Raw genomic sequence first — 12,434 nt, 5'->3', positions numbered from 1 at the left:
TCCGTGGCGTGGCGTCAAACTTTGATGTACCGCCAGAACACACAAAGTTGCTATAACTTGAGTGTACATTGTCCAATCGTCTCCAAACTTCACGTCTGATAAGAGTCCCGCCCTGAACACATAGTGATAGTGCCACCTAGTGGCAACAGGAAGTAAGTGCTGGGTGCCGATTTTGAGCTGATTTACGTGAGATTTTCATGTCGTGGTCCGCACGTGTTACGACGGCACGTGACGCGGCCGCAGCACGCTACGAGTTGCGTGGAGTGCGAGGTCCCGTCCATCACTGCTTGCAGCTTTAATTTTATTTGTTTCACGTCAAACTCAAAAACCTAGTGTTTTGTTTTAGTGAGTATACTTAATTGTGTTCCTTTTTCAGCATGAACATATTTCAGACTCAAAAACTGTTGTTCTGATTAACAGCAAACTTTTGTTTCCTGTGAGTCTGCAGGATTTTGGATTTATATCAATGAAAATTAGATGTGTGACTTATTGGCTCTGGGGTAGTTAAATTCTTCACCTGCACTGCATCTCAATCTAATTGGTCATAAAAAAAGTGTTATAAAAGAGCGTTTTCCCTTTGTTTCCAGCTTACATATGACATTCACTTCGTGGTTTGACAGTTTCAATGAGCCTGTTGTTCTTTCCTCAACTTCCTGGGTCAACTTCAAATCTCCATACTGAAGTTGAGCGTAAAGAAAAACCCACACATTATTTCTGTATTTACAACATTGATATTTCTGTTAACCTGCTGCTGGCTGGTTTGCACTAATAAGGGCTGTCAGGTTGCATTATGTGTTATGCTATTATGTTTTGTGTGTGTGGACAGTAGTTGAGGTGTGTTTTGGTGGAGGCTGTCCTCTCTGAATGTGGCCTGATCTGCCGTCCTTCAGCAGGGGGGAACAACCGCACCAACACCCAAAAAAAATGCCTTGTGAGCTTTGATCTACCAAAAGGGAATCTGTTCTGGGTTTGTGTTTTTGTTCATTTCATTCATGTTCATTTGTTATATGTTTTAGAGCAGATTAGTGTCTTTATTTAGAGCTATACTGTAATCTGATATATCACACTGTAGGATGATTGTAACATACAGTGTGCTGAAGACGTGCTGCCTCTTTTGTAAACACTATGTCAGCTGTGTGGGAATGTGCACTGTGTGCCAAGAAGTGACTTACACCAAGCAGACACTGCTGCTTCTGACAGCTGTTTTTATACTTGTTCTGGTTTTTGCCTCTTTTCCTATTAAAACATGTTTTGCAGTTTCATAAAAATGGTATAAATTGATGAGTCTTTGAGGTTGTTTTTTTTTTTTAATCACACCTTTAAAACTATTTATTTCCAAAGTCGTCCAAATATATTTAAATTTTAGGTACATGTGCATTAGAGGTGTAAGAAAATATAAAATTGAATAGAAATAGAAAATATCTTATGTTTTGGGATACTGTATTGATTCTCAAAAACACTTCATTTTGATTTTAATTAATAGTTTACATGAAAAGATTAATATCAGTGGTTGTCTTTTATGAACTACTAGAAATTTTAAAAAAGAGGCATATATAGGGATGGGGACTGATACAATTTTATTCATACCAATATTATTGTTAAATCTGCTTATTGGTCAGATTCTTAATTACTATTGGGTTATTATTTCTATTATTATTATTTTAGTGCCAAATGAATCGCATTTTTGGAGGCTTTCCCATGCTCGAAAACTCATGAAATGTGGCTCACATGTCAGTCATGGCGAAACATTTTGTATTTTCTAGGAGTCTACTATGAGCATTGCAAAATGGCACCCCAGGGGCCCATAAACTGTACCACCCGGGGCCCCTTTCATCGATATGTATAAAAATCGGCACACGCGTAAAAAGATCCAGTGGGAGCCATATCCCAAACCCAACAGAAAGTTGTTTGAAGTCAGAATGTCAGAAAAACATCCCAGCACTAAAAGGAGGCACATGATTCCGATGGATTGGAAAATGCATGGAAAATCAACTGATTCTTGATTGCCATCCCAGGATCCAAAAATATAATATATATATTTTTATTGTCTATATGTAACACTATACATGAGTAACACTGTTTAATTTTCCTTTTAAAAAAAAAAAAAAAAAAAAAAAATATATATATATATATATATATATATACACATACATATATATATATATATATATATATACACACACCACACACTGAAAATATAAAGTTATATGAAGCAACTAGGGGGAAATTTTTCTTGCGGGCTTATTTTTGACATCGTCGAGGAAGGGAGGGGAATGGCCAGCCGGAAATGACTGGCTGTTTGAGATACAATTTTTTAATACTAAGAGTAGAATTTGGATTTTTTTTTATTGTGTTTGAATGTTCTTAGTGTAGTGCTGCATCACTTGAAAATTAAAATAACATAAAAATAGAGCAGTGAAAACAAACCGGACCACTGCAAAAACTCTGGGTATCCTGTGTCTTCATCACAACCACAAAGAAATGTTTTAAAATGCTTTATTTCCAATCTGAAAAATCCCTTATTAAAACCCTCAAAAAGGGAAAAATGCTAAATACAAAAAGGAGATTATGTGTTACAACATATTTCATGAAAACATAATAACAGAGTAGCTCATATAAAAGCTGAAGCGAAGTGAAGCTGAGTGTGTATCACCTCCCCAGATCCAGCTGAATAGTCTTCTGCAGACTGGCAATGCTCGCATCCAGAGCCGACAGGCCATCTCTGAACGCTGCCTCGTCTCTGGTGTCAAAGGTCGACCCTGACCTCACGCTACAATTGGACCACACAGATTCCACATCACACTGGGACAACGTGGAGTTCAACAGTCGACCACATAACCAGATTTTGTCAGAATGATGCGATTGGTCGATGTGAGGGTTTTGGTGACAGGCTGAAGTCTCTTTAGGTTTTACATCGGGACGTGATAATGTGTCTCTCAGCTTGACTAAGGTCAGTTTCTTTTGCTCTAGTGTGTTTCCTTCTCTCTCTGCGGGCTCCGGCTGACCTAGAGACATCAGGTACTGGGTGATGCGGTCAGTGGGAGGCTCTGCTGGATCTTGTCTGTGCTGGTGTTGTTCAAAATGTTTTAGAACCAGAGTGTCTGACACTGAGCTGTCAACAACTTTATAACATTCTGATGGATTCTGACTCTGAAGAGTCCTGAAACAGAAGAACCAAGAATAGAATGGGAGTGAGTTTCCTCGTAAAAGATGTGCTGCACTCACATTTGCCCTCTAGAGGACTCTTGTGGTTGAGGCTTTGAGCACTAATATTTTGCTTTTTAAAACACTTTCATTCTCAAAAAGACCTAGAAAGGACAAACAGATTTACATTAATTTCCTGGAGAGGAATTATACTACTACATTCCATTTTCACAGGTTATACGCGTAGGCTCTGTATGGACATCCACGTGCACCCACTTTGTTGTGAACGCGTCCTCCAAGCAGACCACTTTGGATAGGTACTGACCACTCTAGACCTGGGGACACCCCACAAGAACTGCAGTTTTGGAGTTGCTACGTCCCAGTTGTCTAGTCATCCCAATTTGGCCCTTGTCAAATTTACTCAAATCCATACACTTTCCCATTTTTCTGACTATAACAATAACAATCTGTCAGTGGAAAAAACACTTTGACTGGCGTATTTGCCCCCAAAGTTTAACGTTCGGTTATGTTGTAAACCTTTTCACAAATATTTTGTCTGTGACTAGCTTTGGTTTTTGCTGGAAAGACTAAGGAAAGACTCACAATTTTGGTGAGCTAAATAAAATATTTCTAATCATTAGTATTAGTCTAAAATGTGTCCCCAAGGTAGCCTAAATCTGACCCAGAAAACATGCACACAGACACACACAGACAGACAGACAGACAGACACACACACACCTACCTGCTCAAGTGTCCGATCTCTTCCAGTCGTTGCTGGGCGAGCAAGGCCAACTCACTTTTCTCTCTCTCACTGTTCAGCAACTTGCTTCTAGTAGCCTCCAACTCTGCACGTACGCACGCATAATTGGGCAGATAAGTAACAAAAAATGTCACAGATATATCAGAGCTCATTCAGAAACAGTGACTCCATAGTATAGCTTGTGTTAGTGATGTATTTTTATAGATGAAGCTACCCAGCACAAATAATTCAAAATTAGCTCCACCTTTACTAGCTGCAACAATCAACAATTATACAGGGATAGTGGTGCGTTAAACAATAATATATAACTATATGTTTTTAACGCACTTGGGTCAGTACTCAGTATCAGCCAATGTGCAAAGTTTCAGGTATCGGAACACCTCTAATTTATTAGAATGATACCAGAAATGTGTGTGAAATGTGTAAACCTGTCATGATAAGGGCATTCTGCGCGTCTCTGTCTCTTAGCTGGCTCTGTGTGTCCTGAAGGGCTTTCTGTAGTTCTGCAAGCTCCTCCTGGACTTCATGCAGTTGGGACTGAGCTACAGTGAGCTCCTCCTGGAGTGTAAACACTGTGGAGGGACACAGGGTTCAAAACCGTTCAGTCCTGAATGTGAACTGCACAAAGCGACACACACACACACACACACACACACACACACACACACACACACACACACACACACACACACACACACACGCACACGCACACGCACACACTTTACCTTCTGAGTTAAAGAGTGTCTCCATATTCTGTTGTCTCTCTGCCTTCTCCCTCTCTTTCAACTGCTGCTGCAGAGTCTTCACACGCCTAACACACACATCAGTTAGTGAGGTTCCATGTCAGGAGTGAGAGCTTAGGTAAGGACAGTGTTTGTGTGCATGTGTATGTAACCTGCGCAGCAGAGTGTTCTGGCTGTGTAGTGATGATAGGTCCGGTTCACTCTGGATGTTTGAACTGTCACCATTCACCTGTGGTACAGACACAGTCTGCTCCAAATGACTGATCAGCCTCTCTGCTACACTGCCTACACACACACACACAAACAGTGATAAATATTAACCCAGTTTCCATGACACAGCACAGAACAGCACAGCACTGTAAACACTGTATCATACTGGGCAGGAAAGAAGCTGAGAACTGCAGAAAACAAAACAGAGCAGAGATATGTGCTGACTTTACTGCACCTGTAGCATCACAACCATAGACTGTATAAATAAAAATGGCCGTAGTCTCCGAAGAGCCGTTGTGAAGCTCAGTGTGGTCAGTTGCCGTCGCCATTTGGCAAACCTGACTCAGCTGGCTCCTGGCTATTCCAAAAATGGGCAAAGAGGTGGAGCATGGGTGGAGCTGAAGCGGGCTGAATGAAGCCTGGTTACTGAATCCTTAATATATTTTAAAACAGGTGAGTTATATGAAAATTCACACCTCATACAGTTGTAATGAATGGGCAATTTAACTATAAAGGCCAAAACAGTTGTTGGTTCCAGGGTGTTAACATGTTTCTTTCTGCTGTAAATTTGAGCATTTTAATATGGGGCCTCATAGAGATTGACTCACTTCTATAGCCAGCCTCAAGCGGGCCGTTCGTGGAACTGCAGTATTTGTTACTTGGTGCGACATGCTTCATTTGCAGCCCTGGAGGTTGCCGCTTTCTCACAAAGTGATTAACCATCAAGTGAAGTCAGCCTACACCGGTCTTTAATCCTTTTGTTACTTCTTCAGTCAGAGAAAGTAAAACTTGAATCACTGACTTTTAAAAATCTGTAGTCAAGTAGAAGTACTGTTACATTACAGAAATATTACCTCCCTACAAATAAATCTACTGGTGTTTGAAGTAAGAATTAGTGAAGTAATGCAAAGTTAGGAAAAATACAACGTATTCTTCTAAAAAACTACTCACTACTATTATTAGTTACTTTTTAACCGTTTTAACCGTTGATGCATTACCAATAGTAGGCATTCAATAAAAAGGTACTTTCAACAAAGCACATTTTTCTGATAAATGATAAAAGGTATGAATGGATCAAACTAAGGCAACTTGTTTTCTGAACAAATATACATGTAAAGCAGGAATTCTGTCTGTTGAAAGCACTAACAATCCTGTGTAGAACACGTAGTGTTTTCATGTGTTTTTCATGCCAGATTCACTCGCAGTGGTAAAAAGAAAACCCTCTTTAAATGGGAAGCACTAAGAGTGTATACAGCAGACATCTGCAAGGGCCCAGTCTACAAATCTGGATGGTGAACAGTTAGATACAGAAAGATACTGTGTGTAATTCAGGTTACCTTGTCCAGTGATTAGAGCCTTGAGCTCTCTCAGCAGATAGTGAACAGTCTTCACTTTCACTTCTGTTTCTGCGCTGCAGTCCTCCATGCTGTGTGCATCCTGAGGGACTTTATCAACCTGTCCAGACTCCAGCTGCATTTTTGACATCTTCATGGTACAGGTGTGTATGTGTGTGTGTCTGACAGCTGTGTGTGTGTCTGTGGCCGTGCTTTGGGTATTGATGTCTTTCACTGGAACAAAGTCCTCCTCTTCTCGATCAAACTCTTCCCTACAGTCTGTACGCAGGGCTTCAGAGTCAGACCGGCAGTCAGTCTGGGGGAGAGGCAGCCGGTCTAAGTGAGGATGGGGTGGAGGGGTGGAGGTGTCAGGTGGAGGAGTAGCAGCGGAGAAGGTTTGGCGTTGTGATGCAGGTAAGTGAGACTGCAGCGGGGTGTGAGGTCGTTTCTGAGGTGGGTGGAGCTTTACGCCTGAATGTGCAGCTGGAACAGTAGGCTGACGTGTTGCTCTTGGAGTCGTGCTTCCTGGTGCACGCTGGACTGAATGACAGCTCCTCTGGCCTGAAGGTGGAGATGAGGGGAAGATGAAGCAATATTAAGAAGGTGGGACACCAACACTGATATTTAAGCTACCTATCAATGACTATCACTTCCAATCCTCCCTGCAAGTCTGTTGTCTTTATTATTGACCCAATCTCTCTGTAATTTCTCATATAAACAATAGCTTCAATATTTTTTGTAAGTAATTTCAGGCACCCAATCTACTTTTATAGGTCCAGTGTGTAACATTTATGATCTCTTCTCAGAAATAGAATAGAATATTCATAGGTATGTTTTCATTAGTGTTAAGTTTTTGTTACCTTAGAATATTTTGTTTTTTTATCAACAGAGGGAGCAGAATAGGAGTATGCCATTTTGAACCTCTATATTTCTACTAGGGCTTCCTCCCAAAACTCGATGATTTGAGTCATCAGTTGAGAAGACCCCAAGTCGATTTTGTCAGTCGAATCTCTAAACTGTTTTTCCCAGCGGCGTCCCAAATCCACGAAACTAAGGCCGCATTCAGACTGCAGGCCAAAGTGACACAAATCTGATTCATTTATTTTTTGCTCATAGGTGAGTCAGATCAGATTTTTTCATGACAGTGTGAACTGAAGAAATCACATGGAATCTGATCTTTTCAATTCTGAATCGGGCCATATTCATACAGGATCAGACGCAGGTCAGATTTTTTGCAGTTTGATGTCAGTGTGAATGTCATATCAGAATTCATGTGACTTTTAGACTGGCATTTGTCATGCGGGTTACTTCAGAGCTGTGGCTTGTTCACACTAGAATATGATATGGGCCACATTTAAAAGGTTATGTGAACAGCAAAGCAAAAAAATCAGATCTTAGCAATAAATTGAGCGCTAAGGCTTGCAGTGTAAACATAGCCTTTCTGTGATGGAAGTGGATAAGAGCATGATACCAGACAGCGGGGCAGCAGCTGCTCGATACGCTCTGCTCCAGTGCTGACTGGCAGATGGAGGTACATCCTCATTTGCTGCCATCCACTGTGACTGGCTTTTCGGCTGACAGACACCCAATCCGATTTGACTGACAAAATTTGAATTCAGGTACAGCCTTAGTATCTCTCAGCCACTATAGTTTCTCCTACACTCTTGTAAAACAAGCAATATTCAGATGTCACAGCAAATGCTCACAAGCATGGAAGGTAATGTTGGCATTAATGCCAACGATTACTTCTTTGCTGATGAAGTAATCAACTCATCGTTTTCTGTTTGACTTGAATGTTGTTTATTGGTTATATTGAACATCAGTTTCTGAAGTTCAGTGTGACAACATATTTATTAGTTTTACTGAAAGATATAACATCGACATTTACTGCGGGAGTTCTGCAAACGTGATGAGTGACATGCAGGCTTCTTGGACTTCTATTTCACACATATGAGACTAAAAGTAATCAGAGAGGTGTTGCAGTGTTTCGGCTCCAGTCTTGAAGGACTGCTATACATTTTGCATACCAGCAGGTGTGACTGTGCTGTCACTTGTTTGTTGCCAATATGTACACACTGTACATTAGAGACCACAATGGAAATAAGTCTTGGGCTTCATTATCCTTAGCATTGTGAAATTTTAAGGATAGTGAACTAAACCTCTCTCTCTCACACTCAGACACACACACACACACACCTACCTGTCTGTGTAGGTAGTTTCTTGACAGTCCTCTTACCCAGTGAGGTAGATGGTCTGGATTTGGTTGCTCCACCCATCACTGCTGTGGGAAGGCTTGGCATGGCTTACACACACACACACACACACACACACACACACACACACACACACACACACACACACACACACACACACACACACACACACACACACACACACACACACACACACACACACACACACACACACACACACACACACACACACACACACACACACACACACACACAAAAAAGGAGTTATGGAATAGTGTTGATTATTAATCTCTCAATCATTAAACAAATAAAATAAACACAATCAATCAACTGATTGTGTTTCAGCATTTCATGACCATGTTATCTAACCTGCCTTCTCAGCCTGAAGGATGCCACTAAGCAAGGCAGCACATCGGTCCAGACCCTTATGGAGAGAAGTGACCTGAGAGGACAGAACACAGCTGTGAGTATCACTAACATGTAGTCATCATGTGATTAAATTAATCTAATATGACACAATATGAAATTGTTCATTGTAAACAGTCCTCACAGCTGAAAGACCCATTTCCTGTCACAGTTTTCCTGTACAATGAGGGACAAACAATTTCAGATAAGCTCACTTTTAGTTTGATAACTAAAATAATGATAATAATAATTATTAAAGCTGCAAGCAGCGATGAATGGGCCCTCGCACTCCACGCAACTCAGGTTGTGCTGCGGCTGCGTCACATGCCGACTGACACGTGCGGACCACAACATGAAAATGTCACGTAAATCAGATCAAAATCGCCACGCAGCACTTACTTCCTGTTGCCAGTAGGTGGCGCTATCACTATATCTGAATATTGTCATGTAGAGGTATTCAGATTGGACCATGTACACTGAAGTTGTGAGGACGTATTCAGGGTGGGACTGTTACAGAATATGTGAAGTTTAGTGGAGATTGGACATTGTACACTGAAGTTGGGTACTATCTGTTTTGTGGTGAATGGTCGAAATTCGAAGTAACGCCAGGCGGGACGCGGTTCGACATACAGTCACAATTTTTCAGTTTGTTTTGATTATACTGACAAATTTCAAAATTCAAAATGGCCGACTTCCTGTTGGGTTTGGGTTATGGGTCCAAGAGGCATTTTTGCTTGTCCCACCATGAGACACAAGTGTAGCAATTTTTGTACATGTCAGTCATATGTGTCTTGGGGGCTGATTCTGGGCGGCGTTTTAGACAGAATGTCGCAAATAGCACAACTTTTAATCGTGAATGTCTTTAGATGTCCAAATCTGAAGTCGATCCGATAAATTCCCTAGGAGGAGTTTGTTCAAATACAACGTGTGCATTATGCAGTATGTGTGTTCAGGGCTCTTATATGACACGCCCACTTGCCCACAGGCCTATAACTGCCTCGCTCAAGCCAAAGAGGAGGGGCCATAGTATGCCTTTAACAGTACAGATGGTCAGAAATCAAAATTGTATTAATTTTAAAGTGGAATTGTGTAAATGTGTGACACATCCATCCATTTGCTGTACCCGCTTGATATTTGACCAGCTATGATGTTTGAACATGTGTTTATGATTTTCAAAGGCTCCACTTGTTTTGAATAGTGAGTAAATGACATGGAAGTGAGTAAGTTATGAACTGTCATGAAAGGCTGTTATATAGGGGCTGAACTCTTCAAAGGACACCACACAGATTGATTGATTGATTGATTGATTGATTCCTGTAGCTGTACCTGCTGTGTTCATCTGCATCATTATCCTGCTCAAAATGGGAACAGCTTTTTTCATTACCTGGTCTTCAGAGTCTGTGGAGTACAGAGAGTAGGCTGGCTCAGGGCAGGCTGTTGGTCCTGGACTTAGAGTCACTCTATCAACACAAGTTGGGAGGAGCACAGCACAGAATGGTCAGAGGAGTGCCCGCAAAAACATACAGTGTATTAAAGTGTACAGTAATGAAGTTTTAAAAAAGGTGAAGAAATATTAGTGCACTCACCGTCTCTTGGCTGGCTGGACTTTGACTCTTCCTGCCAGCCTTCCTGATGTCACTACCTGCCAGTCAACCAACACACCACAGTCACAAGCATGTTTAACACATAAGGCTGTAGTATTTCATTTACCTGGACATTGGAGAGATTCCCTCCAGACATTAACACATTTATTCTAGAGCCTGACAGATTTTAGAGGGGACAGTTTTGCTACTAAGATACTCAGAAGGTTGTTTTCTTAAGTTCTTAACTTTATAAGTTAAATATTCTTTAACATGTTAAACAATTTAACATATACACTGTCAACCAATTCTAACACTAAACAAATAAAGAAAATAAAGAATAAATAAAAATAAAATAAGTAGCTAAACAATCAGTACTGTAAAAACTACAAGCAATTTTGCATTATAAAAACAGTTTTCATATTGGTGCATATCTGCTGATGTCTGCAAAAGGCCAATATCGGATCTAATATATACAACAATGTGTGTTTTTTTCCCGCAAAAAATTGACTTCCAAACTATTTGTGATGTGATGCTCCTTCTAGTGCCAAACTGACAAACACATACATCATTCTTCACAGTGAAGATCAATCATCACACTGTCGCAACAAGAAGAAAAACTGATTTTTGAGTGATGGGGACCTTAAATCTGGACATCCCTGTTATTTCATGAGGTACTAAGAATTACTGGTGTTGTTGCATGAAAACACTACTTGTTTAGGAATTACATTTTGTATTAGTTAGTTACCCAACAGCCTGGAATGACTGATTTAAAAATGTTCACATCCCACATCATATGTGACTTTGTATTGTTAACACGAAAATGAGGCACAACAGTCCTGTAACACCACAGGCTTTTGTTCTTGCTATATATCTAGTAATATCAATGTAAGATGTAACGTTAAAAATCACTAAGTCAACCCGATGTGACACTTCATCGAAGCAACGTCATGGAGTCAGTAAACCCACCGAGAACTCGTGCAAACAGTATCCTGATGTCTTTGAGAAGCTTCTCTTACAGGTCAAATTACCCTGACAAACGGCCAACGCTAGTTCACTGTGTATTTTTACTGTAGTCGGTCTTACCTTGCTTTTAGCTGTTCCTTTCATAGTTAACGACAACTTCAGTCAACTAAAACCTGCTTGTTCTGTTCTTTCAAACGAAGCGGAGACTTGATAGACTTTAGCTGTTACATTTTAGAGGTTTACTTCATGTAAGGATTTGTTTATACAGGTTCCGGGTCGTAGCCATTGGTCCTAACACAAGTTTGAAACGAATAAAAAAAAATGTAACGTTAGCTGACCAATCAGAATGACACGCCCCGCCCAAAATAGGCGGAGCTACAGGACAAGGAAGAACTTTCCCCCTGAAAATGTTACCTATGGCAGTGAATGGATTCCTGTTTGGATAATCACACAACTGTTATAGCCATGTGTTATATTTAAATTCGTTTTCTCCGTCAGACGTTACTACAGTGCGTACGTCCCTCCCTGGCCGTTACTATGGAGACACCAATATTCTTGCTTTAATTTCCCTGGGGAAAAATAAAGTATCAATCTATTCATAGGGGCGCGAAAACAGCAGATTCCTTCACAACCTGGAATCCGGGGACCCCCAGGGCTTCATTTCCCAATTATTTCATTAACCACTGTTCCACACTCCTTACACAGCTTATTAAATACTTGAACCTGCGGCCGGGAAACCACGTTGCTTACATTGATTAATCATACCTTTAATTGATCATTGACCAGTTGTGGAAGTACTCAGCTCATTCTCAAACTCCTACATATAAAACCTAAAGTAAAAGTGTACTTTCAGCAAAATGTAATTTTAGTATCAAAAGTAGAAGTTCTCAGGGGAGTAAAACTGTCATTGTTTTATATCTGGTGTTTTTGGGTTGCTTAAATGTGTAAGTTGCATTTTACTTTACACATTGATGGGTAGGTACATTTACAGAAATGCTGCCCTTTATTAACCACAGCAGCTTCTTTATGAGCACAGAACAACCATTTTCAGCTTTCACAACGCACTTTCCTAATTAAC

At 40.6% G+C, this 12,434-nt stretch overlaps 1 protein-coding gene across 3 annotated transcripts; it reads right to left on the bottom strand.

The window, feature by feature from the left end:
• Window positions 1–2,482: 2,482 nt before the first annotated feature.
• On the bottom strand, window positions 2,483–11,645 carry LOC127378442 (serine/threonine-protein kinase MRCK beta). Of its 3 annotated transcripts, none has more exons than XM_051427271.1 (11): window positions 11,477–11,645; window positions 10,397–10,452; window positions 10,195–10,270; window positions 8,775–8,847; window positions 8,429–8,494; window positions 6,196–6,753; window positions 4,801–4,933; window positions 4,631–4,716; window positions 4,334–4,477; window positions 3,888–3,990; window positions 2,483–3,160 (listed from the first exon to the last, which is right to left on the bottom strand). In XM_051427271.1, the coding sequence occupies exons 1-11, from the start codon at window positions 11,498–11,500 to the stop codon at window positions 2,650–2,652; spliced, it is 1,830 nt and encodes a 609-aa protein (XP_051283231.1). In that variant the 5' UTR covers window positions 11,501–11,645; the 3' UTR covers window positions 2,483–2,649. The 3 variants fall into 3 exon arrangements, with proteins under 3 accessions (XP_051283231.1, XP_051283230.1, XP_051283232.1); XM_051427270.1 differs by having other exon boundaries at window positions 8,393–8,494; window positions 11,477–11,644; XM_051427272.1 differs by lacking the exons at window positions 10,195–10,270; window positions 10,397–10,452; window positions 11,477–11,645 and having other exon boundaries at window positions 8,393–8,494; window positions 8,779–8,812.
• Window positions 11,646–12,434: the final 789 nt, after the last annotated feature.

The sequence above is a fragment of the Dicentrarchus labrax genome, unplaced genomic scaffold, assembly GCF_905237075.1.
Source record: "Dicentrarchus labrax unplaced genomic scaffold, dlabrax2021, whole genome shotgun sequence".
Classification (NCBI taxonomy): domain Eukaryota; kingdom Metazoa; phylum Chordata; class Actinopteri; family Moronidae; genus Dicentrarchus; species Dicentrarchus labrax.
The sequence above is the reverse complement of the archived record's forward strand: the minus strand, read 5'-3'. Positions and strand labels throughout refer to the sequence as shown.

Excerpts from the sequence above, each read along its gene's own strand:
- LOC127378442 (XM_051427270.1), bottom strand. The coding sequence starts at position 11,500 with ATGAAAGGAACAGCTAAAAGCAAG. Across the intron at positions 8,495-8,774 it reads CCTTCAGGCTGAGAAGGCAG|CCATGCCAAGCCTTCCCACA; the intron begins GTTAGATAACAT and ends TGTGTGTGTAAG. Across the intron at positions 4,934-6,195 it reads GGCTCTAATCACTGGACAAG|GCAGTGTAGCAGAGAGGCTG; the intron begins GTAACCTGAATT and ends GTGTGTGTGTAG.